This window comes from Dipodomys ordii, unplaced genomic scaffold (assembly GCF_000151885.1).
Source record: "Dipodomys ordii isolate 6190 unplaced genomic scaffold, Dord_2.0 Scaffold18, whole genome shotgun sequence".
Lineage (NCBI taxonomy): Eukaryota > Metazoa > Chordata > Mammalia > Rodentia > Heteromyidae > Dipodomys > Dipodomys ordii.
In genome coordinates, this window is record NW_012267234.1 from 14,787,005 (window position 1) to 14,814,970 (window position 27,966).

At 43.9% G+C, this 27,966-nt stretch overlaps 1 protein-coding gene across 2 annotated transcripts in view; it reads left to right on the forward strand.

Moving 5' to 3' along the window:
• The window catches only part of Wwox (WW domain containing oxidoreductase), a 738,022-nt gene that overhangs the window by 300,129 nt on the left and 409,927 nt on the right, over window positions 1-27,966 (forward strand). Inside the window, exon 9 of one of the 2 annotated variants that reach the window (XM_013012943.1) lies at window positions 10,164-10,224. The exons of the other annotated variant lie outside the window; for it this stretch is intronic. Coding sequence (XP_012868397.1) covers window positions 10,164-10,199 — 36 coding nt within the window. The 3' untranslated portion in view covers window positions 10,200-10,224. Of the gene's footprint in view, window positions 1-10,163; window positions 10,225-27,966 lie in introns of those variants that run through there. 2 annotated transcript variants of the gene reach the window in all.

A 27,966-nucleotide genomic window follows, 5' to 3' on the forward strand; every position in this document is an offset into this window, starting at 1 on the left:
TTAAGAATTTTTTTCTCTCATTATAGAAATACTTTTTTTTTCCTAAGTAGAGTCCCAAGCAGCACATTCTTATTTCCAGAGAATCAAATCTCAGTACCCCAGATCTTCCAGGGGTAGCTTCATTAGGTAGTAATTTCCTTCCCACTAGTCATACTCTGGCAGGAGGCCTATACGGGCTCACAGGTTTCCTAGGAGAACTGTGTGGATGAAATGATGGTTCGGGTCACAGCACGGGGATGTTGTGGCGGCTCTACACTTTGCTTGTAAGGAAGCAGTCACACAGTCAGCATGACCCTCTGCCCAGGGAGCAGCCTAAGATTGTTTCTTTTATTCAATAACTGTCTCATTTGCCCCAGATACAGTCTGCATGGAGTGAACACAGTGAGGCTCAGGCATCGTTGTGGCTGGCCAGTAAATGTCTGTTGAGTTCCCATTCTGGACCTTGGACTGTTAGTTACAAGGGCTGCGGTAACTAACTGACAGTGACCGGATGGCTTAAATAACAAGGTAATTCTCTTGTCTTGTGGTTCTTGAATTTGGGCATCCAAGATCAAGAGGCCTCCTTGACTTGCAGCACCACCTTCTTCCGGCACTCGCACACAACCATCTCTTTGTTTCTTGGTACATATCTCCATGTTCTTCCTCTGCTTATAGGGACATCAGTCTGGGTTAATCTGGGCCTTTCGTTACTCCCTCATTTATCCATAATTGCCTCTTTCTAGGTTCTGTCTCTAAATACAGTCACCTCAAGGGTTAGGATTTTAAGGTATGATTTTAGGGTCACACAGTTCATCCATAGCATGCTCTGTGTTGAACCGAGGGTATGTTGTGCTGGGCAAGGAAGAAATAGTTCCTACTCTGTCAGTACCCAGGAAAGAGAGAAGACATACTAAAAATTCACATAAACTAGAAATTGCGGAATAGAGAACTTAATATCATTGCACTGATGACTCGATTTCCACATAGGATTTGGAAGGATTGAACATGGACCTCATACTTTGAGTTGTAGCCATGCTTGGGAATGAGACTCCATTGTTAAGTCTCTTCAGAAACTTGGCAGTGGATGTAGCTCAGTGGTAGAGCTCTTGCCTAGCATGTATAGTGTCCTAGGATTTATCCCCAGCGCGTGCGCATGCACGCTCATGCGCGTACACACACAAACACACACACACACACACACACACACACACACACTCAAAATAACCCAGAAACCTGACAGTAACCTTCATATCTCTTCTCCTCTAGCCAGTTGTTAGTTTATGACTCTTAATTATGACAGTAATCCAGATGGCTTAGAAAATAAATTATGGGCAACCAAAGGCTCAGTACAAGTGTTCTATTCTAAATGCTGACCTCTTCAACATAATATGACTCTCAGCCCAAAAGCATTCAACTTAGGGAATTTCTGTGTGTGTGTGTGTGTGTGGGTATGCATGTGCGTGCGTGTGTGTGTCCATGTGCATTTTTATTGCAACCCCCTTAAGAGCATATCAGTGCCCTATGGGATGGATCATGGTCTTGACGTTGACATCCTGTCACCTTGAACATGATCTCAAGGAAATGATGGGCCACTTGACTCTAAATGAATTTGCCTTTCATGCCGGGCTGTTCTGTCCACTTGCCATGAAAATGATTCCAGGTCATTCCAATTTATTTAATTAATTTCAGAGATGAAATTATTTTGCCTGATAACTAGAGTGCTAATGGGACTTATTGGAATGGTTTGGTTCAGGTTTGTTGGCTTGAAAATAAACGCCTTCATTTCAATATTTGCCTTCTACAGCCTGTTAAGCGGTCATGCTCTGCGACCTCATTACCATCCTCCTTAATTGTAAGTTAATGTGGAGTCCATTTTTGTAAGGCAGGCTTTCAGCTCCCCTGCCAACTTTTGCCCCTCAGATATCCCCTGATCTGATATTCTCAACTATTGGGTCCATTGATAAGGGAGAATTCCTATTTATCAATATAATAGTTTCACCTGCAACATCGTACAAATATGAGGTGTTATTTAAAAGTTAGAATAAAGTGAGGTAAATAAGCCTTCACCTGCTGGAGAGTGAGTGTGGGATGCGATTGGTGGAGAAGTATACATATCTGTAAGTGAGAGAGATTGCCTGCACTCAAGGAGGTTCTGTGAGACCTCTGCAGAATTGAAGGCAGAATTAAAATCTGCATGTTAATAGTGTTCCTGCCAGTCACACACAGATTCATTCTTCACATCGTGAATATAGAAAGCGGACTTCAAAATAAATTCTGGGGAACGTTCAACCTGATTGAATCTGCTGTACGCTCTGTTAATATATTTGTTCGAGTCACTTGCACTCAAAAGCTTTTTAGACAGAATATCACTTTTTTATATTATTCATGGTAATGTAATTCCCCTCTTTAATCTCTTCAGGGTTTCCCATTAAGTCATGATATGCTGTTCAGAGAAAGTTGGATCGACCATTAATCACACTATCTGGACTTCTGTGTGTCTTCTTTTTGTCCATCTCTTAAATCAGTCACTCGGCAGAGGCCAGACATGTGGCTGCTCCAGACCATTTGATGGAAGAGCTCTTGTTAGGAGATTAGGCTGCTAATCTCCAAACCAGCTAATGGAAGTGATTCTGGCCAAGGAAATAAAGCTGAACAACATTAGCCAGATCGGTACATATTATAGGAATCGAGTACATTCTAAATGGCTTAATCCAGCTGTTTGGTTATCCAGCCTAAGGGTGAAGTGAACTCCTTGGATGACCCCAGTCATCCAAGCACCGGGTCAGGTATCCTATGAGTATGTGAGTGTATGTGGGGCAGGACACCCACCACAGCTGCGTGGGGGGGGGTCTTTCATTGTTTTTTTTATTTGACCAGGCAAAATAAATAAAGACATAGTGTGCTAAAATGACAAAGATGGAAGGGAAAGGAGGAGGAGGAAAGGAAAGGGAAAGGAAGTTAGGAAAGAAAGGAAGGAAGGAAAGGAGAAAGGGAGGAAGGAAGGAAGGGAGGGACGTGGAAGGGAAGGAAGGACTGAAATATTTTTCCTCCACAGATTTGGGCAATGCACATGGCTAAAATATTTAATAAATACCCAATAAACAATTGCAGTTAAATTGTTACCTAGCAGAGATATAAACTTTATTTCAAAAATCATGATTGTGAACCTTTTAAAATTTCTTTTACTTTTTTCCTCCCTCTAAACCCCAATTCATAATTTCTTAAGGTTGTTGCATCCTCTTATTTGATCATTCCGTTATAGTCCAAGAGTGACAAAGCAGGTGGAAATATTTGAAGTCACAGAAACTAGGGTTTAGACTATAACAAGGTCTGTTAACTTGCGCACAGGGCCAGATAGTTGTGACCCCCTCAAGTAAGCATCATAATTCCTAACCCATGAAAGCATGAGCATGACTGTATGACAATGAATTTTCTAACACAACTTGTAGGCTGGATCAGTCTCGCAGCCTGTAGTTTGCTTGCCCCAGGTTCTACAACCTGTCTGTCTTTAAGGCTTTATTTCTCAACCCATTTTTCTTCTTTGACTTACATGGTATTTTTAATTATGGATGAGTGCACATCTTTTCACTTGGCATTTTTTGGTGACCTAACTCAAGATTTCTCATTAACCTTCGTTCTTCTTGTCAAAAATCTTACTGTTCAGAAGCTGTGCTAAAATAGCAGCATATGAAGGTAGGAGAGAACTCATCTGGAATCATGTTCCAAGTGATCCACAGGCCTTCCTGGGCTGTAGACTCAGCGGGGCATGTCTGGGAGCTACTGGCTCTCTGAACCTCTGTTTGGAGTGGTCCATGCATGAGGCAGATCCTTGCAGCCATATGTCTTAGCTCAGGTTGTCAAGATACCCCTGACATAAAACCGTTTCCCCCTCCTCATGCCGAGTCAGGTGCCCAGGCGGGTGGTGGTATTGCTGTGTGGTTTCCAATTTGCAAAACCAGGCCCTCCCCTCCCCCATGGTAGCAAAGAGTAGAATTGAGAAGTGAGTGGGAGAAAGCTGTCTATGTGTTAAAAAAAAAATGAAATAAAACAAAACAAGAAAAACCTAGCTGTTAACAGGGGTCTAGCCATCCTTGGCTTCTTAATAAAGTTAACCTGGGTTCCCTCCAAAAGAAAAATGATGGAGACATCACTGGTGGGGAAACACATAGGCCAAATGACTCCTTCTATGGGCCCCAAATTTCTCATACAAATGTGACCTGAAGATAATGCTGAATTTAAAAAATTAACTCCTTTCCCCACTAAAAGATTATCCTGAGAATGCCATTCTGATGAAGCCTATAAGCTGTCATCTGATTTATACAAAGCCATCTGCTTCCATACTGGTTCTATTTGGCATTTGGGAGGGGGAACAGGTACATCTTCCCCTGCTAGCACACCTGAATCTTAATGAATTAATGCACCCACTCTTATTTAAAAGCGAATACTATGACATTATTTATAGTCATATACAATTTTGTCACCCAGCTCCTTATTGGATATTTACCAATGGATGTTAGGAAATTTACTTCCATGATGATTTCCTGAGAAAGAGCACTATTCAGAGATACAATGGCTGAGGGTCCTGGAGGAGGTCAGGCTTCACCATTAGAAACTGCTGCTCACGTAGCACCTGGACATATCTCTAGCTCTAGTGCAGGAGGACTTCTTGAATGCTCCATTAGTGTCCCTCTCAGTGAAAAAAGCTGCTTTTACATGTTATCATTTGCTCACTCATTCATTCCCTTATTCTTCTTTCTCCATTCATTTCCCTTCTTCCCTCCTTTTCATCCTGTCTTAATAACTTTTATTATTTAAAACTGTGTGAAAGCCAACAGATCAGAGATGACTGCTACTTAGAAATGGTTTGTTACATTGACTACCCCATCATGGGAGCCAGACCAATCAGCACCTGGATGATGAGCTGGAGAGAGGGAGTAAAATTGTGCGAACGAAGTTTTTTGTTGTGGCATCCATGGGAAGGCAGGGGCAAAGCAGTCTGAGTAATGGCCAATTTGGATCATCTCAGTGCCTTTGGGGCCCAGGACTGGTTTCTAGTTGTCTTGTTCCTGGTTGGACAGTGATTATGACAGGTGGAGAGCAACCCAGAGTGTATGGGCCAATGAAGGTTGTTTGGATGGGTCTCAGGTTTGGTTGGTTTCCTTCTGAAAAGTGTACTTTCAGCTGAGTTTTTACCATCCATAGAGACTGTCTAGAGCCCCGTAGAAAAGGCAGCCATGGCTGCAGGCATAGGGTATACCTTGGGAGAAGCAGATCTTCTCTCCTAGGAGAGGCACTGTGTGGCCAGTAAACATGATTCCACCCTAACCTCGTACAAAGAACAGTTCCCTAGGCAGATGTGCGAGTGAGAGGGGAGGAGTAGAAGAGTGTGAGTGGAGCCCAGAGAGCAAAATCATTGAGGGCCTGCAGTCATGACCTGGTGGAGCTTATGTTATACTCACAGCCGCCATGGTGGAACATGGCTGTGTGCACAATGCCTGCACGACAGATATTGGAGCCCAAGAATAAGAGAGAACAAATCTCCTTAGCTTGGCTTAGCTCAGAAAGAAAAATCGAAAGAGGAAGAGAGGATAGCCCTTGAGGCCTTCCTAAGGGGTTAGAACTTCTGTCTAAGGTCATCTCACACGTCTTCTGTAGGGAAATAAGGGGTCCAGGCTTTCAAACACAGAAGATGGGAGTTGTCAGAGGCATGTCAGAGTTGTCAGACCATGCAGCCCTGATCCCCCCTGAGCCTCCTCTTGCTAAAATGCAGGAGAGTGATGGAGGCAACCCGATCTGGGGTAGCACCGGTGGCTGTGGAGGTGCTGCACGTGGACCTGATAGTAAAGGAAAGTGCACAGCCTTGGGATTTCTACCGCCACTGCCTACAACTCATTCCCACCTCCCAGACTAAAGCCATGGCTGGAAAGCAGCTCCAGCTGATGGATTGGCAGAGTGCCACAAATACAGAAGTGCTTAGAGACGGATAGAGGGAAAGATGAAGCTTATATTGTTTGGTGTGTGTGTGTGTGTGTGTGTGTGTGTGTGTGTGTACACACGTGTCATTGGACAAGTCCCCGAGACAATCTTGCTTGGCCTTTGACATCATAATGGTGCAAGGAACCATGGAGGGTAATCTAAGGCCCTCTCCCCTCGTGGGTGTGGATTTGATAACTCAGCTTCCTTCTCCTACATTGTTGAACCACGCTTCCCAGAGCCCCACTGCCCGCCTGTAGCCCCTGAATGAAGAGTAGTGGCCTTGTGCTTTCTCATGACAAAAGTTAGACCTGGTAGGTGACCTATTCTTCCCAGAAACTCCAGGTCTTACCTGTGCATGAACTTTGCTGCCTACGTGGCCTGTTCTCCCACAAAGAACCAACTAGAAGAGAAGAACTCCCTAAAAACCAGCAGGGCCTGGCAGATGGCTTGTGGCTCTCTTACTATTTAAGATACTGAGCAAAGGGGCGGGGGGGAACATCAGTGGAGGTGAGGGAGAGTTGAAGGCAGAGCGCATCTTCTTAACTCTTGTTTCCTTTCTTTTTTCCCTTTTAAAGTAATTTAAATTTTAAGCATACTTATTGCTATAAAGTTTTCAGAAAAATAAAATTCCCTCTTTTCTTGTACTGCTTATTGAAGGTCTGTATACTTCTCAATTTAAATGTGTTTTCCTGTATTGTCTGGGGAAAGGAAGCATGTTTCAGTCAAACTAAAAGAAAGGGACGGTTTTCTATTTTACTCTTACCCATAATTCAGAGTATTTTTCTTTAATAGTACCTGTTTGGTGTTGGTGTTGCCAGACAGTAAGAAAGAAGTAGTGTGTAGCATACAGAATCAGTGTATCACATACAGAACTGGATCTTCTAAATTTAAGCAAATTGCCTGCCTTTGTTTATTCATCTGAAGAATGGGGGGGGGTGGGAGGCCAGCATCTCAGGACAGCTTTGCATCCTTGTCACAACAGTGCTGCAGAGGGCCCGTTTCTCATCGCCCTCGGAATGAATGCTGCTTGTTTGTCTTTGCAGCATTATACCCGATGGGGTATGATTCCTCAAGTCTAAAGGGGCAATATTTATTCTTCAGACTAGAAACGAAGCCCCTGTACACTTCCAAATGCACTCCATCTTTGGGACACTTTTACTAGGAACTCGAGAGATGGCCTCTGGTTTGGATTTTGCCCACAAATGCCAGAGGAGGCCTCTTCTGAGAGATGCCAAGGAGAAAAATGAGAATGCTAGCTTCCATGCACGTTAGCACAATCTCTGCAGAATCACGATGCCTCTGCTTTTTTTTCCAAGGGTCTACCTTAGGGTATTTATTATTCAGCGATAATAATAAATCGCTGCTTATGAAATCCAGGGACTCGAGTGTCATGGAGGGGAGGAAGGGAAAGGAGAAGAGCTGGGAGAGACAGAGGTCCAGCCAGGCCTAGGCTATTAATCATCGCCCTCCATTATTTCCCGAAGATTCATTCATTGTTCCAAAGGTACCTAGAGGGTCAATTAGAGACCACAGACAGGCTCTTTCAAAGACACAGGAGGGTCAATTAGGCCCTCCTTATAATTTTCTGCTTTAACAGCAAATGCCAGCCTATCACACATCAGATGCAAGGGGGTTTGGAAGTAAACAGGGTACTTTCTGTCCTCTTTTAGAAAGAGAGAGAGAAAGAGGAGGAGGAGGAAGGAGGGAGGAAGGAAAGAAAAAGAAAGAGAAAGAAAGAAAGAAGAAAGAAAGAGAGAGAGAGAAAGAAAGGAAAGAAAGGAAGGAAGGAGAGGGAGGGAGGGAAAGGAAAGGAAGAAAAGAAGAAAGAAAAGAAAGAGCAAGAGGAGGAAAGAAGGAAGGAGAGAGGGATGGGTAGGAGGGAGGGAAGGATGGAGGGAGGGAGGGAGAAAAGGAGGGAGGGAGAAAAGAGGAAGGGAGAAAAAGGGATAAGGAATGGAAGGAGGGAAAAATAATCCAATAAAGAGACTTGGAAGGGGGCAGTGACTTGGGTGGGGCTCGCTGACTGCTAGGCTCGGTCCTGGCAGAGGCCAAGAAGACTTTGTACTGAGCAAGGCTTGTGGGGAGCAAAGTTCCTGTAAGGTCAGAGCTCCAGGAGCAGTCAGGGAATCTCATGATGGAATGTTCTGTTCCCATACTGGCAGAGAATCATTTCTCTTGGGTGCCATCTTACCTCTGCTGGTGTGAGAGTTCCATGATGAGGTATCTACAGATGGCTCCTGAATCATTTGCAGTTAGAATCAGCAGAGACTGGCATGGGTGAGTTGTGTCCACCATAGCTAGGGCATGTGTTCAGGAAAGAGTTCATGTAACTTCACTGACACACAACACCTTTTTTTAAAAATCTGTTTTCCCTGGCTCAGAAAACCCCTTTTGAAATTAAAATTAAAAGAAGGCAGTGTTCCTTGCTGCACAGCATAGATGAAACCATGGAAGAGGCTGCATGCAAAGACCACATGTCTTCTACTGTGTCTTTCAAGAGGGAAAGCAATTTCCCCTCTTCCCATTTCTGAATATTCAGCCTCATTAACATAATGAAGGAATGGTCATTACTGTTTTATTATTGTTACTATTTCATCATGAGGCCTTGCTCTATCTACGTAACACAGGCAACTTTTAAACCCCTGTCATGATTTACTTTTGAAAGGATCTCAGTATTACTTCTCATCCTTCCAAGTTCAGGTTCCTTCAATAACTACTAAGCACTGACTCCTTGACGCACAGTTACAGGTGTTGGGGTACAGCCAAAATGCACTTTGCATTTCTAAAATGAGAGAATCTTGGAACTGGACCTGGTTTCACTTCCAGATCATTTGTACCGAATGAATTTCAGAAAAGAGAGCTAAAGTCCCAGAATGTCTGTTGCTGCCTGAGAACCATCTCCTGTTTAATGTCCCAAAGTAGAGGGGTTAGGTTGGACAAGCTCTCAAGGCAGTGATCTGCCAGGACCCGGCACACAGTAGGTCCTGCGATTCTGAGCACTGGTCTCCTTCCTGGTGCTCAGAGAAGATGCATCGCCCACCCTCCGCAGCTTCTTGTCCTGCCTGCGGTACCCCAGGGTCAGCTTTCTTTCTACCTCGTTTTCCCTTTCACCCTTAGGTGAGGAGCAACTCCTGTCCTACAAGTAGCCTTTTGGTGGCTCGAAGAAGTCTTCTGTTTGGCCTGTTCTCAATTGTTTTTCTTAATGAAGTGACTTAGTTGCCAGTGTTTTCAGGACTGGGGGATGTTTTGAGACATTCTTGAGAAGTGAGTCCTGTGTGATGTATCTACATCACCCTTTGGGGCCGGCTAGGTGGACTCGAGCTGTCACTGCCCCGGCTTGCTCACTGATTTTCCAGAGCGTGTCAGGCCCCACTTCACTCATTCCAGACACTGCCTGGCTCTGCTGTGGTGTCCCTGACTCATGGGAACGTCCGCTCCCACCCAGTTGCTGCTGCCTCCCCTTGGCCTCCCCCAGTCAGCCTCCAAGCCCAGGAGCTGAGCTCTACTGCTGTACCCTCTCCCCAGGCCTACCTTGAGTGCCCCCCAGAGGGTCAGACCCTTGCATGTGCTCATCCCTCTGCCTGGAATTTGCCTTTACAGGGGAACTTTGTCTCTTCTAGAAGATTTATGGAACTTTGAGCTCCTTTCGTCCACAGCCTTCATCCTCTGTCATCCTCACAATCCCCCTACAGTCATCACAGGGCCGCGGCTCTCTGCCTTCTTCCCCGCTGACCACTGTCTCCAGTCACCTTCCGGCCGCAGGGATTGTCTCCTCCTGGATGTTCAGGGCAGCAGACAATGTGTGTGTGGTGGGCAGAGGTGAGACCGGAGATGCAGCCACGGCCGCCAGATGTCTCTGATGACCCAGCCTGTTCTCAATCTTCTCTTCAGAGGCATAAGAAGTCCCGGAAAGACTTGTAGACTCTGTGCCATCTTGTGCAATACTAAGCAAGTGACCACGCACTTCAGAAGGAGCTCTGTGGGTTGGACGAGGAAGACTATTCACCAGGAGCAAGAATAGTAGCAGATGAACTCTTGAGTAGAGTCAGGTAGGGCAGGATGGAGGCCAAGGGGCCATGGATGCCTCGGGGGTAATGGGGAGTAGAAAGGGCCAGCCAGCTCGCATGTGAGTGTGCTGCGGAGAATCAGTAATTATCCAGTGAACGTACCAAAAAAGTAACCCCACTTGGTTTCTTTTTCCTCCCAAGCACCTTTGTTGCTGTGGATATGCAGCCTCTTCTTGAAGCCAGGCAGGAAGCAAGAGCTCCGAGGCCAGCATCACCAAGAGCAACAGCCAGCGGCTCAGGTTTTAGTAGGCACATATTTTTTGTGTATTCCTTGTGGATTCTTTTCTTCCTTTCTTTGTTTCTTCCTTTTTTTCTTTCCGTCTTCCTTTCTTCCTTCCTTCCTTCCTTCCTTCCTTCCTTCCTTCCTTCCTTCCTTTCTTTCTTTCTTTCTTTCTTTCTTTCTTTCTTTCCTTCTTTCTTTCTTTTCCTTCTTTTTTTCCTTCAATCCTCCTCCTTCAGGGAAACCCCATCCTCACAGTAGCTTCTTGGTAGAGTGTTCTAACTAATGACTTTAATCGTGTGAATGTAGAGCAGAAATGGACAGGGAAATCCTGAGCCCATTTATCTTATGGACCTCAAGTGAGCAGGCACAAAACCACAAGTCCATCCCTCTTCCCCTCCCTTCTTTTTGTCCTTTACTTCAATTTATGACTTGGCTTGCAATCTGTTGCAGAAATCCCAGTTCCCAGCATCCTCCCAAACCTACATTTTTTTCTATTTTGTCTGAAATAGACAAGATCTTAGGAGTTTGCCTTTGGATGGCTTCACAGATGAAAATATGTCATCCATCTATCTATCTATCTGTCTGTCTGTCCATCTGTCTGTCTGTCTATCTATCTAATCATTTTAGTTAAAAGAGTTTACTGAGCTACTATCCCCATCTTTGCATTTCTTTCTTCATCTTGTTTTTTGTGTGCTGGTTCTAGCTCCTGAACTCAGGACCTCATGTTCTTGCTTAGCTTTTTAGTTCAAGGCTGGCATTCTACCACCCAAACCCCTGCTTCCAGCTTTTTGGTGGTTAATTGCAGGTAAGAATCTCCTGAACTTATCTGCCCAGGCTGTCTTCAAACCATGATCTTCAGATCTTAGCCTCTTGAGTAGCTAGGATGACAGGCATGAGCCACTGGTGCTTACTTGGTCCTGGCTCCTTTTTAACCATGGCTGGGAGCTGATAGAGGACACTGTGACACGGGGCCCCCTGCACCCCGGGCCCCTCATGAGTATCATGGAGTCCAAGCCAGGGCTGATGATCTCCAACTCAGGGAAGATGGTGTCCATGGAAGCTTGGAGCTCTTCGGTGTCGTAACCAAACAGCAGGAGCCTGCACGGAATATAGCCATCGCATCCCGTGACTTCTCAACACCCTCAGTTAATTGCATGGAGACCACCTGAGCACGCCGAATAGCTCCCCTTCTTAGCTCCCCTCCTTCCCCGCCCTGTGCCGCCAGATTCTTTGGAGAACTACAGCTGTTCTTTTTCCTCCTCTTTTTCCTCAATCCTCCCCTGTCTATCTATCTTTCTTTCTTTGCACCCAGGGCGCTCTGCACTTCAAGCTAAATATAATGTATCTGATTTCCCATCATACATACTAATCAGGTTGGAAAGTTGTCTTGTGAGGCTTTAAAAAGCTAGCCAACAGCAGTGTGATTTCTCCAAAAGGATGTCTGCAATCAAGATGATTACATGGAAAAATAAATCATAATTTATATTGCTGAAAATGTCATTTGCAAAACACTTTTGACAATACTTTCTTTCCAGTCTGTTTTTCTGTGTACAGGCTGAGTGCTACCCTTGTGCTGCTCTCCTTTCATCTCAGTTATTTATTTATTTTTGATGCTCTGACTATCGTGTAAGCAATTGCAATTTCAGGGCAGCACAGGGTAGTTCAGGAAGACAACTGACAAAGCATGCCAGCTCCAAACTCAACAGTGCTAATGTAGAAGAGATTGAGCACACACGTACACACACAGACACACAGACACACACACACACACACACCTTTTTCCTATTGAAAGAGAAAATAAAAATAGACTTTGAGAACCCAAAAGCTTTAGGGAGGCCATCTCTCTTCCACCTACCTGCTTTTGGATTGAATAAGCCATGATACATTATCCAAGAGAACTGATCATTGATCTGATTCATTGGAATCCTTTGGTATTAAGAACCATTTCCAGTTTGCCTTGGTGGACAGACATCCATTCTATAAACCCTGACAGTCAGTGTCCACAATAGACTAAAAAGGGCCCCTGATTCTTGCCCCTCCCACAACGGGACCCATGGGGTTATAGAGCCTTTTTTCCCCTTAGCTGGAGCAGTTGGTGTCTGTGGGCTTCAGGAGCCTGAGGTTGACCAGCTGCACATTTTTGCAGACTTGAAACAGCAGAGGTTTGAAAGTTACTCCAAGCTACCTGTTTTTGGCATCCTTGCTTTAGGGAAGTTGAAGTAGGAGGGTCATGAGTTCCAGGCCAGCCTGGGCTACATAACAATTCTCTGCTTCAAAAAATAAAAAAAAAAACTGGACAGAAAGGAAGGAGATAGAAGGGAGAAGGGAAGGGAAGGAAAAGGAGGTGAGGAGAGGAAGGAAAAGAAAGAGAAACTTTATCAAGGGGCTGCTCTGTGATTGAATCTTGCTAGAGAAGCTGCGGTGAGCTCACACTTTCAGGGTAAGGGGCCCAGGGTGGTTCACATTCATGGAGCAGGTGTTGATTTACACACCGGCTGTCACCCCTTCTGCCTGGGCTGCTGAAACAAAACTGCGGGTGCTGGGTGGCTGCACAACGGAGTACTGATTCCTCACTGCCTGAGTGAGGAACTCCTCACTGCTCAGGGGTACAAGGGCAGATGGTAGACAAACCTGGTGTCTGCTGAGGGCTCTCCTGCAGGTTCCTCAGTGGCTGACTTCTTGCCATGCACTCCTGTGGCAAGAAGCCAGAGGGCTGTGGCTTCTTTCTCTTCCCTTTGGACCTCACCTCAAGCTCTGCAGTCCCTTCCAGAGTCCCCTTTTACAAGCATCATCACATCCCAGGGATGTTCCCTAACTTTCACCCCATTACAGTGCCCACACTCACACCTCCCCTCCATGGGCTGGGAACTGACTGGAGGGGTGGAGGCCATGTGGCCTCCCAACCAGGAGGGGTCCTGTGGCTTTCTCTCTGTGTGTCTCAAACCAGCCTAGCATTCTTGAGGTCGTTGTTTCTTTCTGATCCTTTTGGGCCTCATCTGTAGAATATTAGGCATCAATTGTACACATCATAGGAGTGCTGTGCCAAAGCTCTTTGTCCCCAATGATGCCCCCCGCATTGGCAGGTGCTCAGAGCAGTGTGGAGGATACTTCCTGCCTCCCAGGACTCCGCCTACGCCCCCCCCCAAAGAATATTGTTCATATGGGCTATAGTCAACAGATGCAGGGCGGGGGGAATGCTAGTGGCACCAAAGCAAATCTTCCTTACCCCTCCTGGAATCCCTGCCAGAAAGGTAGAGATGCACAGTTAATTGAGCACCGATACAGAGCCAGGAACAAGCTGATTGCTTTTTGCCCATTATCTTATTCATCAATCAGCGGAGGGCTTGGCTGTCATCGGTTACAGTTGGGGGAATTGAAGATCAAAGGGGTTATATCTCTGTGACTAGTAGCAGGACTAGCAGCGGTATCGATAGTAATCAGAATGGTAATTAAAACGGGAGCCCCCGCCTGGGTTGTCATAGCGGAAACACATTTACTGCGTGCTTCCTGTGTGTCTGGCACGGGGCTGCAGTGATGCATTTATTACCTCCTCATCCCAGCCTGGGAGTTAGGCTTCCTCGCCATCCTCAGAGCTGAGGAAGAAACCGTGGCTCAGAGTGGCCGGTGATGGTCACAAAGCCCAACTGGGGGAGGCCAGTGGTCTGCAAAATCTGATTTGAGCCTTGCACCATGTCCTGATCCTCTCCCAAGGCTCTGCACTCCCCCTGAGCCTCTCCTCTTCCCGACAGGAAGCAGGACCTGTTCTGCTCTGACAGGATCCCCAAGCCTACCCCGCCATTCCAGAAAGGTGCATATTTTAAGAGGGGCCCTGTGTTGTATACTAAATAAGGAGGGGGAAGAGAAACTGATAGACAGACAGAGACAGAGACAGAGAGATAGGAGGTGAAGAGGAAAGGAAAGGAGAGGGGAAATGAAAGGAGATAATATTCCTCTGCCTACCTGCTGCCATTGCAGTCTGGTGTATATTTAAGGCATACTTGTGTTGTATAATAGACTAAATTAATATTAATACTAACAATAATAACCATAAAATGATCATCGTAAAAGAAAGCCCCCTGGCCTTCTATACCAGCCGTGGAATGTCTCCTTGGCCCAGGCCTGGCTTTCTTTGCCCCTTAAGGACAAGCGAAGGAGAAGCTTCCCGGCTGTAAGCGAGCCTGGGCAGCAGTGGGACAGCTTCCGCCAGGCCCATTACCAGGCTGGAGTGACAGAGTGTGGCGGGCCTGCAGCTCATCCTGTGGCTAATGGAACAGAAACGAGCCCCCTACTGCCCTTGTTTTCCAGCGGCTCATCCGGGGCCCGGCAAGGTTTATTAATCTTAGTGTATAATGGAAAATGTGTTGCCATGTTAAACCCCTGCTCACCACTCCGTGGTGAGGAACCTTTGTCTTATTTACACACGGAGCCTGAGACACTTAGGGCAGAGGAGCACTGTTACAGGGGGAAAAAATCCATGGGGAATTCAAAAGTGTGCATTAAGGCATGTGACCATATGGTTCTAAAATATGCCACTTTAACCAAAAACCACCCTCTGAAGAACTCCAGAACATCGGCTGTGCATAACAGCTGTGTGGAGGGGCACCATCATTTTAGGGAGAGGGTGAAGTTGGGGGAAGGGAAGGGCTTCTACCTGTCATTATCCTGTCTGCCCAGTGCAAAGAACCCTGGTGATACATAGCCTGTTTAGAATCACCTTGAGTTATTACCCCCAAACTGCCTAACCATTGCTTCCTAAGTTAAATATAAAAAAAAAGAAATTGGAAAATAAAAAAAAAAGCTTCACAATATCTTAAAGGCCAGAACTAACGTGTGATGACACACTGTTAACGTCTTTGCTTTTCTGCTTGTGTCGTGCAAGTCTGAAGGACCATCGGTGGAAGCATGTGATACTGCTGACACTGTTATAGTTCCACCTGAATGCTCTCCTTTAGATCTCCACAGCTCGTGCTCGATCTCCAGGCAGCCCTTGTGCTCAGTGAGATTGGAGACACCGGATGTCAGCCCTGGACCTTAGGGCTGGAAGAATTATGGTAGGGAACATCTTATCTCAGCAGCAAGATAATTGTTTGAAATGAGACAAGAGATCTGGGCCTTTCCAAAAAAGAACCAAAGGAATATGTAATTTATTTTTTTTTTGCCAAAGATGTGCTCTTGGTTAAAGAAGAAAGTTATATGCATATGTGTGTGTATGTGTGTGTATACACATATAGAGAGACAGAGAGAGATACTATGTTGAAAATGAACTATACAACTTGTGGGTAGGTGGGGACATGTGGGAAAACGGAGAGAGCAAGGGAAGGGGTGACATTGTTTAAAAAGAAATATACTGTTTATCTGACTTCTGTAACTGTAACCTATCTGTATATCACCTGTACAGTAGCAATTTTTTAAAAGGGAAAAAAGAGAAGATTTAGAAAAAATATTATAAATGAGTGAGTGTATTTTTTAAATCACATGAAAACGCTGATTTCCTTCTCATTTTTCTATCTCCCACTGCTGTTGTAACTTAACATCCACAGTTAGTTTGTTTAAAGTATTACTGTATTTTGACATCCTCTTGTATGTGTTTCAGTTGGCGGTGTCTTCTAATTTATAACATACTTTTCCAGAAGCATCTGGAAAAGAGAGAAAGGGAGAGAAAGGAAGAAAAAAAATGCAGGGGAAAAAAGTTAAATGTTAATGATTCCTTTCCAAACTGCAATTTTGTCAGCTCCGTTTTGTACATATATGATTATGAAGCAATTTGCATGAAATTTACACCTTTTCAAATTTTGAAAATTGCTTTGTTGAAAAGGAATCCGTGCACTTCTCAATACCAGCCTGATTAATCACAGTTCTAAAGTAGACATAACATTTTTATTAAACTCTCAGTGAGCAGGAAAATTAGCACTTCCTGCAATAACGATACTAATTTCATTAGTGAACGTTTTCATTTATAAAGTGCTTCTTCCTTATCTTGAACCTTTTACCCTTTTCTTATTGACCAGAGAGACTGTATCTGTAGAAGTTGGTAATAAACCATATTCGTAATAAGATGTGACCTCATCGACAAGCTCCTACTTCTAGCTGCTCGTCTTCCTTGATCATAAATATCCATTGCTCCCTCTTGTCACATGGTGCTCTCTGAGCTTCCTCTTTGAATTTCAAATGTGATAAGAGATGGTTTCATCCTTAAGAGCTTGCAATGGGATGGTTATTGGCCCGATTAAAACTCTAAAGCTATCAAGTGGATATAACAATAAAGAAAATACAGTGTTTTGTTGATGTATGTTCATATAATTTCTTTATTGCATGTTTATGATCAGGAAGGAATAGATGAGACCCCAGGAAGGCTAGAGGTCCCATTTCCCTGTTCAGAAATTCAGTTCCAGGGCAATCTATTGAGGTGGAGATACTGGTTGAGGGCTCTGTGGCCACATACACACACACACACACACACACATGCACGCACGCATGCACACACACACACATGCACGCACGCATGCAAATAAGATCTAGCTCTACCATCAAGGCCTTTAATGGTGTTTAGTGTATTTCAGGTGAACTACCTCAGAGATGACTGCCTGCTTGTAGTGGGGTGCTGTTCAAGGTGCTAGGGATGCACAGATCCCCTGTGTGCAGCAGGTGCTTTCTCTCCCATTCTCAGTCCACGGGGGGAGCGAGGCAAAGGGGCAAGGTGACACGGAAGCAACCCTAGCCCCGAGTTGGAGAGGACCTGCCCTCGTGGAAGTGCAGCAGCTCAGAAAGGATGGCTGGCCAGGTGAAGGTGAGGCTTCAAGGATGAAAAGGAGGGCCATCTCAGAGCTAGAGGAAGCAGGTCTTTGGCGGAAGGATCCAGTAGCATAGAGATGCCCGTCAAGGCAAGTGTTATTTGTCACTGAAGAGATTGTGCTGGCCAGAGGGCTTGTTCATATGCCCTGAGATTTTTACATTCAGAATTGAGGTCTGTGTATAAAGAGAAATATCGATCTTTTCTTTGTGTCCATTTAGGCAAGCTGTATATATTCAAAGTACAATGTCCAAAGACCTGCCCAGGGAGAGAGAGGCAGTGACAGGTTCTAAGTGCTAGAGGTGCACAGAAGCTTTTCTTTATGTGTCACTGCTTATAAATGTGTTGATTACGTAGCATTTTTGTTTGACTGTTATGGGTTAGAAAGGTGAATGACTTGCCCAGGGTCATTCTACCAGTACCAAATGTACTCTTTTATAAAAATTTAATTTTATTGTAAAGGTGCTGTACAGAAGGGTTACAGTTACATAATGAAGGTAATGAGCTCACGTCTTGTCTGACAAATGTACTTTTTATCTGACTTATGTAACTCTAACCTTTCTGTACATCACCTTTATAATAACAATAAGAAAAAAATTAAATGCAATATATATTCCCACCTACCCACATCGCACATTATTATAGGCATTCTGATATAACATACTTTTGAAAACATACTTTGTTTGGCATTACTCTTTAACTTTATTAATAACTTTTTCTCAGCTTCTGTAAAGCAGGTGTCTGTCTTAGAATTCTAGGTGGCTTGAAAATTGTATCCTATTATCAAAAATTGTCCAAATTCAGTAGCTAGAAAGTATTGAATGAAAATAATAATGAGCTGGGCACCGGTGGCTCATACCTATAATCCCAGCTACTGAGGATGCTGAGATCTGAGGATCATGGTTTGAAGCCTGGGCAAAAAAAGTCATGAGACTCTTATCTCCAATTAACAGCCTAAAAAACAGAAGTAGAGCTGTGGCTCAAAATGTTAGAGTCTAGGCTTGAGTTAAAAAAGCTCCCAGCCCAGGCCCTGAGTTCAGGCCCCAATGACCACCACCACCAACAAAAACAATGAGAAATTATTTCACATACCATCGGCAAAAACTAAGTAGTTAGGCAGAAATAAACACTGATATGGATATAGAAAAGCAGGTAAAGCTGGGAATGTTAACTAATACAGACAGCCATTTCAGAAAAACATTGTATTGTTAACTGATAAAATAGCATACATTTTGTGGTATAAGTCTTGAAGGTTAAGGAATGTTTAAGAAGATTCTGTGGTAGTATTTGTGACAAAATGGAAACATAACATGTCATCCCCAAAGGGGTGTGCCTCACTGCTTTGCCACATTTTAATTAAATGGCATGTCAGAGGGTATGCCCACATGCAAAAGCAGGTTGCCTAACAATGGTGTGAATACTGTTTAGTCTTAATTATTTTAACACTGTAGAGAAAACTCCATCAGTCCAAATCACAATACTCGCATTTACTTTCCACTCAATATGGTGAGGTTGTCGGTGCTTGCTATCTCTCCTTACCCACAGATAGAAAATGCCTCAATAAATATAGTAAGGAACATTTTTAAACATGTAAAAAAATCAATTTTCATAAGGTTACATCTTTTTACCTCTTTATATAAACCATGCTATATTAAAAGAGAGATTAAATTTTACTCTGTGGAGTAAAATGCAAACACAAAATTATTTTTTCATTTTTCAGAGCATGTACCAGATTATCATTTATTTATGAGGCTTTTTTAATCTAGAATATATGGAAATCTTTTCTTGAAGCACAATATAATATTGAATTTGGAATGTTGTCTGACAGTCTCCTGCTTACAGCTGCATAGAATGATTCTCCTGTATGAATTTTTTAAGGAAACTTCAATACACCCTGCATCTCAAAGGGGAGAAGAAATCGTCATAATCCTGGGGAACCTTTTGAGTGGCTTCTCTCACCCCTTCACCTGTGTCTCCCCACCTTTTCTGCAGCACTGAATGCTTCCAAGGTTTTCACAGTTCATAGAATGTAGCTCTGCCTCCTGTTCAACTCAACAACTCAAAACATATTGCTTCCAAAGGCATCCTCAAGCTTTGATGTCATTTCTGTTTTTGTCTTTTGCTTATTATCCTTGGTTAGAGGCACTGGGCTTCAAAATGATCAGTGTCTTTTATTCTAGTGGCCTCTGAAGCAGACATCTTTCCATTTCTGTCCCTTTAAGTGTATGTGGTGAGGCCTTACAACCGTGGCAGCATGTACCCTCTAGGAATCCCTAACTTGAAGCCAAGCACTGGTGGTCACTCCTACAATCCTAGCTACTCACAGGAGGCTGAGATCTAAGGACCACCGTTCAAAGCCAATCTAGGTAGGAAAGTCCCTAAGATGCTTTCTCCAATTAACCACCCCAAAAGCTGGAAGTGGAACTGTGGCTCAAGTGGTAAGAGTACCAACTGTGAATGAAAAAGCTAAGGGACAGTACCTAGGCCCTGAGTTCAAGTCTGGATACTGACATAAAAATAAAAGCAAAAACAAGCCAACAAAATGTATGTTAGCTGAACATCTTGGTCCTTTCTCAGTAAGTCCTCCAAGTTTTAATTCCCCCATCCTCTGCCTGCTTGCTTGCTTGCTTGCTTGCGGCTGGATCATTGTTCTTTCCACTTTGTTTCTACTCTGTATTAGTTAGCTATCATTACATTGACAAACCATCCTAAATGTTTCCTCCGTGTCATTCTGGAGCTCAGGCTGACAGTGTAGTATTATAAGGACTAGACTCAGACCCAGCCTCCTCCACTTCATCACATGGCCTAGGACATGTACACAGCTAAATGCACTGCAATTGGGGAGTTTTACACCTTCCAAGGAGGAGGGGGTATGGAAAATGAGTACTTGCCAGGTAGACTTTCTGTCTAATCTTTTGGGTCAGGGAAGAAGACAATTGTTTTTATTTGAAATGTTGAGATTTTTAGTTTCCTTCAGGGTCAGATTTGCAGCATTTGTTTCCAAATTCCAGCACTGTGACCATGAGTAAACTGTTCCCTCATCCTAGTTCATCTTAGCTGGCTTACTGTCCATCCAACACCAACTTCACCAAGGAGAAAGCTCCCTAGGTATGAGTTTCCACTTGGTAGCTGGACCAACTAATTTCAAAGCCAGCCCCTTCCATCTCCCAGTTTTGTGACCTTAACAGTTTACTTAACCTCTCCGAGCCGTTGCTAGATTATTTAAGTGGGCAAGACTGTATGCACATTTATCATTTGCACCTTCCCTGAGGTGTCTGGTGACCCCCAATTCTGAGCTCTGTACTGCCCGCCTTTTGAGAAGCCTCTGCTGACTCCTCCCTCCATCCGGAATGTCAGTGACGAGGCTCCCAATTTAGCACACTTCCCAGTGATCTTGTTTAGGCCTATGCCATGGATAACTCCCCTTCAGGATTTTACTTTGACAGACTTTTGCTGCTGATTTGCCCTAATGGCCAGGGTTCCTCCAAACAACAGAGACTTGTTAATTAGTATTTTCACAAGAACATTTGTCATAGAGGTCTCGATTTCAAAGCAAGAAAAATACATATTCTTTGTTCATGTAGACAACTTATAATGTATTTAGGCAACTTTCTTTGACTACTTGGCATTAACACAAGATAATATACATTTATTAAGCTAGTATTGATTTAATTTTTGCCTGTTTGTCAATTAACAATAATATTATATCATTAGATTTGCTCCTTGACATTCATTTTTTGGTATTTAAATGTGATAACTCTGCACAAATAATAAATTGTGACATATGTTAAATATAGTATATGTGTATATACACACAGGACAAATTCACAAAGATAGATGCATAGACAGGAAGGTGTGATGAACTGAATGAAAGAAATTCATTTTCTGCCTCTGGGTCATTTAGCAGAAGATCTATATGATGCCTCAATATTGTAAGTAAGTGAAAATGAATGCAACCTCATGGTTCTCTGAAAGCTGGTTTTCTGTGTGGTCTCTGGTACTGCATTTGTTATACCTGGAATGTGTTGGATGCTGTAGAATGTCACGTTTCTGGACAGCATAAATAGTGAACATCACTTGCACTGTTGTTACAGCTTTATTTATTGTTAATTTTGTCGACTCTCCCTTTTAAGCAGCTCTCATTAAAAACAAACTAACCCTAATAGCAATGTATGATCTCACATCCATGTTTTTCTTTTTCTGAATCTTTGCATAGACTTTTTGCTGTTGTTGTTAATTGGTTGGTTTTTCTTCCTTGTTCATATTGTCTGTTTTACCATCCTGTTTGATCTCTCAATTGTGATTTTGTTTTCCTCTGATTTTGTTTTGGGAGAGGTTAAAAATCCCTTCATTGTTTCAGTGGTAATTGTGAAGCTTCTCTTTTATGGGTATAATATCCAAGGACATGTGTGGTTGTGTTTGTGGATGGGTCATGGAGATAAATCCTTCAATAAATTACAACTCAGCATGGCAGTAATTTGTTTAGGGTGTAGTTAACCTAGAATAAGAGGTAGGAGAGGTTGAGCTGCAATGGGAACACGGGAAGGAGGAGGAGGAGGAGGAAGGGAGGGGGAGGTCTAGAAGGAGGAGAAGGAGAAGGAGAAGGAAGCAGCAGCAGCCAGGCAATCCCTGATTTGTGGTGTGAAGTGAGAAAGTTGAAGGGATACAGAAAGTTGATGGGATGCGCAGTACAGATGGAGAAATGAGCCAAGAAGCATTTGAGTGTCCACCCCCCAAAAAAACAAAAAGCAAACACCATGACTGCCAGGAACTCTAGGAGAATCTCTTCATTTCACTCTGAACCAGACTTCAGTCATGAATGCCTGAGCCCTGGGTGAAGATGTCTGCTGGCCGATGCACTCACTGTTCTGAGGCCCAGAGGTGGCACTCTACTCTGGGTGAAGCCTGCCTGCTTCATCAGGCTGCATTTGGCATTTCCTTTGCCAAGAGGGGACTTCCACCCATGCTAAGATCATCTCACCTGCAGACCCTTTGCCTCTGTGATTTTGAATTCTCAGCGTCTCCTCTCCTGGCTGTTGCTCATCAGAAATGGCTCCCTGGCAGTTGCCCAATGGTGTGGCTAATTCTCCCACTGCAAACTAATTACCAAATGCAAGGACTGAGCAAATGGCACCAAAATAAACCTCTTTAGTATAAGCACCCTTTCCTATTTTAGCTTTATAATCCAAAAGCTCTGGTACCTGGAAATTACAGAAGCAGCAGTGATGCTGGTTTGCAGAGTATGTGAGGGATTTACCTGATGGCTACGTTGAGAGTGGGGTGATAAGAAAGGGAGGCGAAAGGCGGTATTTAGTGAGTTGTTCTGAAGCTGTTATTCACTTCATGATGTCATATATCATGGCTTTCGTTCAAATGAATTCTTTATTAAAATATCTCTGCATAACGCCTCTACACCCCTCTTCTCTCAAACATACCTTGCAAGTACGTACTGCTTGTTGGTAGATATCTATAGGACATCTGTGAACTTACATACAGAATCACTCTTTTTTTTTTTAAGTTGGTTTGGTGCATTTTAAAATCAAAAGCTTTATTTCTCTTGGTTGGTTTGTTTGTTTGGTCAGTCATGGGTCTTGAACTCTGGTCCTGGGTACTGTCCCTGAGCTCTGTTGCTCAAGGCTAGTGCTCTACCACTTTGAGACAACAGCACCACTTCCAGTTTTCTGGTGATTAATTGGAGATAAACGTCACATGGACTTTCCTGCTGGGGCTGGCTTTGAACCATGACCCTCAGATCTCAGCTTCCTGAGTAGCTAGGATTACAGGTGTGAGCCACCAGCTCCCAGCCTTGGTCTATTTTTCATTGTAGTTATCTATCCTTAATGCATAGGCTATGGCACTGTATAACCCATATTTTAAACATATTTATAATCCTGATCTTATGGAGAGAAAAGTTACATGTGGTCATTTGAACTAATTGCTAAAGTGACACTACATTAATTAGGTAATTAAAGGTCTTGAGCATGTGGCTATTGTATTAATTGGGCTGGAAGCCAACATTTTTCTGTAACTGAGAAAATGGGTGAGCATAATTCAAAATTCAATTGTTGCACCCCTTTTCGTTTGAATAGATAATACAGAATGAGTCTTAAATCTGATTTGGAAAAACTAACAGGAGCTGGTTTTATTTTAATTGAGTTTTAAAGCACTTGTAGGCCAGCTCATTGCCTTTATAGTTTAAGCCTTTGCAATTGTTCTGACCTGTCTCATTGTCTTAGCATCTCACACTTTAGTGGTGATAATCTTTCCAGATTATTGAGAAACCTTCAAGAATAATGTTCTTACCAAGAAATGCCTGGACACACAAGACCAAGGTCTCTTTCCCCTTCCTCCTGTCCCTGCCACCTCAGGAACAAAAGACTATGGATGGAAGAAGTCATCTATACCAATGCGTTTTGTCGGTGCCTTAACTTATCAAGGTTATTTGTCAGGAAAATTATCTCTTGTAACACCAAGTTCCCTACCTTTAGATGACAGGACTTAATACAAAAGTTCTCCCCATACCAACTAGTAGTGTAAGTTGATTTCATCTCCTTTTATTTTATAAAGTTTTGCTTATCAGGTTTGTCATCCTCCATTTGAAATTAAAATGTGTGGTCTCAAGATGACCTGAATGGAACTGACCCCCAAATCTAATCACCCCTTGCGTCTGTGAAAATCGACGAATATGTCAGGTATAACTTGGGGCATCAAAACATTGCTTTAAATATTTCATTTGTAGACAAGGCAAGATCATTCTCAGGTGAGTCCTCTGAGGAGAAACACTGTGTTTGGGGACATCTTTGTTTTCTCTGTGCAGTTGTTGGTGCTCATTATCTATGGGTTTATGCAAGCAGAAAATGTACAGTTATATGTTCTGCACAAGTGCGTTATTGATCAGAAGAATGCTCCGAAGTGGTCAATACCAAGCCAAAGTACGTCAGGTGAAGGTAAAAATAAAATCGGATCTATACTTTTGATAGCGATTGCTGCTGGGTTATGTCACGCTTGTCATTTGAGGTTACTGTTGGATATAGATACAGATGTTAATTATATTAACATAGATGAAAATGGGGCATCAAAGTATATTCTATATCAATAGGACATATTTGTGACATGTACATGTCAAGCTTTATTTTTCCAAAAATCCTATGCTTCCTGCAAACTAATATTGCCTGGGGTATAGATCCAGTCCTTTGGTTTGCCAGGACAGTTTGGAATTTTAGCTTAATGAAAACCTTCAGATGTAACTCTTACCTTTCGGATTCTTTACTCATCCGTGGCAGCCTCACAAAGATGACATTAAATCCAGGCACTGGTGGTTCTTGCCTGTAATCCTAGCTACTCAGGAGGCTGAGATCTGAGTAGTACAGTTCAAAGCCAACTAGGTCAGGAAACTTCATGAGACTCATCTCCAATAAACTACTCAAAAAAACTGAAAGTGGTGCTGTGGCTCAAGTGGTAGAGTGCTTGCCTTGAACAAAAGAAGCTCAGGGGCACCCAGGCCCAGAGTTCAAGCCTCAGGTCTGGCAAAAAAGGTGAGGTGGGGTGGGGATGGGGAGATGTCATTGTTGTTGAGTACTCCAACCTCGGCCTGATGCAGGAGTCTCTGCTTTGTCTTTTCCTGTAAATGGCAGATGACCTCTCCTTTCCATTAAATAGTAAATGTGGTATTGTGAATGCAGTAATAGACTAGTCTCCTTCAAGTTGAGCTAAAGGATGACTCCCAGCCACTTGAATGATAGAACCTTACCCTGCCCCCTGGCTGCATCCTGTCCCAGAGCCCAGGCCACTTATGTGAGGCCTTTCCACTGGTGTGCCCAGTGCCCATCGTGTCCTGGAACTCCGCCTGCGTGAAGACAGGAAGATGATGGGAAGAAAGGCCTTGACTTTGAGGTGTCGTAGTAACCTTGAGTGCATCTCAAGCACACTTGTCACCCCATCCAGTTTAACCGCAGGGGAGAGAAGCCAGAATTCACACAGCACTGGCCCTTTCTCCATTCCCTTCCCTGCTCACAGCTCTTGACTTGGATAGGAGTTGGAAGGAGTGGATGTTTTGTTCTTGAGGTCTTTGACCATGTGAGTCTCTTACATGAAGCACCTTATAAAGTTATTAAAGATGTGGCTTGTATAATTACCTGGTCTATGGACCCAGACAGCTGCTTGGCTTGGTGCTCCAACCAAAAGTAATGAGTATCTCATATTCCTCCTGACAAAGTAGCAGCAATGGTTCCAAAGGAAACTCTGGCTTTTCCATGGTAGTTCTGACAATTCCTGAATTTTCTCTATGCCCCCACTGTTAGATGAGAATGCCCCACTTTTTCAAGGACTCTAGAATCACTTCTTAATGACCTCTATTAATTAGTAGAGTATTATTTTCATTTTTATTTCCTTCTGAAGTAGAATCTCCAGTCATAAGATAAAATGTAAGTCATAGGTTCTGTGGCCGCCATTCCTTGAGAAGGAGGCCTGCACAGGTCAGGGCCCGGGATGCAGCTCTCCAGGTGGGGAAGGACGCAGTGATGGTGTAAAGACAATTGAAGAGCCTTCAGTGTCAAGGCTTGAGGGGAGGACCTGGGGCCCCAGGCCCTGATGTCCTGCTGTTAATCCAGAGGGTTTTGAGTTAAGTGCTTTTGACATGCAGAATCAAGAGTCAAGGGCAAAGCTGCCTTTTTAAGTGCTCTTTCTGAAGCCTCCACTGCAGATGTAATTGAGCCTCTCAGGTGGAGAGCTTTATTAGAGCAGAGCTGGTTAGTGCTGCATACCTATTTGGGGGAATATTTTAGGCATCTTCGCATCACTGCTGTGTGACATTGCTGAAGGTCCTCAGCTCCTCCTTTTCCAACACAGAGAATGCTGCACTGACATAATGTCCACCGCTTCCCATTCACTGTAGGATGCAATTAGTAAATCATTTGTGTGCTCGTTTTCTGTCTTCTGAACCTCGCTGTAAGACTCACGAAGCCTAGGACCATGGCTACTGCCATCTTTCTGGGCTTCACAACACTGACCCCAGGCCTGGTCTAATGACCATCACTAGGCTTTTGTTGGTTTGTTTGTTTTAATTATTATCATTACCATTGTTAAAATATATTGCCGTTTTCAGTGTATCAGACCCTGTAAGAAAATCCTGACATAGCTCCATCCCAATCACTGAGTACAGATTGGCCAAGAAGAACAAGAGGAAATGCATATGTGTGCATGTATTTATGTATGAATATATGTATGTGCGTGTGCGTGTGTGTGCGTGCGTGTGTGTGTGTGTGTGTGTGTGTGTGTGTGTGTGTGTGTGTAGTCTGAGCATTTGGATCCACAACCCATGCGCTAAGAACGGAGATTTTTATACTGGGTCACCCAATCTCCAATAGCTCCCTCTTCCTCATCATCCAAGTTGGTGCATTCATTTCTTTCTGTTGGGTTCACAGTGAGGACTGAACACAAAGATTGCCCTGAGCGAGTCCAACACAAGGGCAGAAGCGTGACTTTCATACGCATTATAATGCTGAGGGCCCAGCATGCTGTTGATTGAGGAAAACCAGATATTTCACTGTTCTGTGATACCATTTGTGTACAGGTCAGAAGCGGCCAGAACTTCTCCATGGGAAAGGAAGAATAGTGATCACCCTGCCAAAAGGTTAATAATAATCTGGAAGGGCTGGAGAAAGTCTGAAGTGTGTGGAGTGACGTGTGTGTTGATTTGGTGACTAGATTCTGTAGTGGACATGTACAAATGTACATCAGGCTGTATGCTCAGTAACTGTCTACTTCAGTAATGTTAGCAGTACTCAAAATACCATTTAACAGCATTTTCTTCCCGCCTCATCTGTCTGGGTTGGTATGTCCAATTGAGCGCCCGAGGGCAGGTTGTAAAAGAAGCAAAAAGGCTGAGAGACCGCTTGGCCTGCCTCTCCATCCTACTCAGGCCTCTCTGCCGGCGTTTGCAAAGGCGGTTATGGATCAGTTGCTCAAAACCTTAACCTGAAAAGAACTTCTTCAGCCATGTCTCAGTGAACTAAATGGAATGTCAGATTTCCAGGACTGTGTCCTAACCAGCCCTGGGCTATTTCTGACCACAGGGACAGCTTAAATGGCATGGCCCATAAAAAGTAATCTGCAAGCTCAGGCCAAATGTTGATCTATTTAGGACCAAGAGGAGAGCAGTGCGCAGTACCTGGCCAGGAGGCTGGGGATTCCCTAGCAGAGCCACAAAGCTGGGTACACTCCCACGGCCTCCAACAGGGCTTTCCAGGGGCAGGGGCACTTGGCATTAAGGGAGGGGCTGGCAGAAGGCCCTTTGTATCCTTCCTTCTTCTCCTCTTCCCCATGGTGGTCCTAGCAAAAGTTCTTGAATTCATTCTTGCTTGAAAGTAACTTCAGCCTGACTTGGTTTTCTTGTTGTTTGTGTATTTGTTTGTTTGCCTAGCTCAGGCTTTGCCCCCTCCTCCCGGGGCATCCTGGCTCTTTCTTTCCCTAGCTCAGGCAGGTTCCAGGTATCAAAGACACTATGGCACATGTGGCTGGCGCTGTGTTGTCATTTGTCATTCATCTTTTGGATCTTGTAGCTAACATTGCCTGCTGTCATCCAAGCTACAGAGCTCCCTTCCTTTCATGGAATTTGATATCACAATCCCTTCAGGAGATAACCACACCAACAGCCTGAGACATGGTAGGCCTTTTCACGCCTCCCTGCCCTTCCTTACAAAGAGGAAGACACAAACATTTCCTGCCTCTACACTGCTAGGTTTCTCTCATTCAGTGCTTGTCATCATCTTCACTCACTGCCATCTTGTATTAGATACTTCCCTCCCCCCACCGCCCTGCTCATTCAGAAATGAGAAAAAAATGGGTTGGGCATAATGGCAAATACCTGTAATCCCACCACACAGGTGTTTAAAACAGGAAGATTGTAATTTCAAGGCCTGGGCTACAAAGTG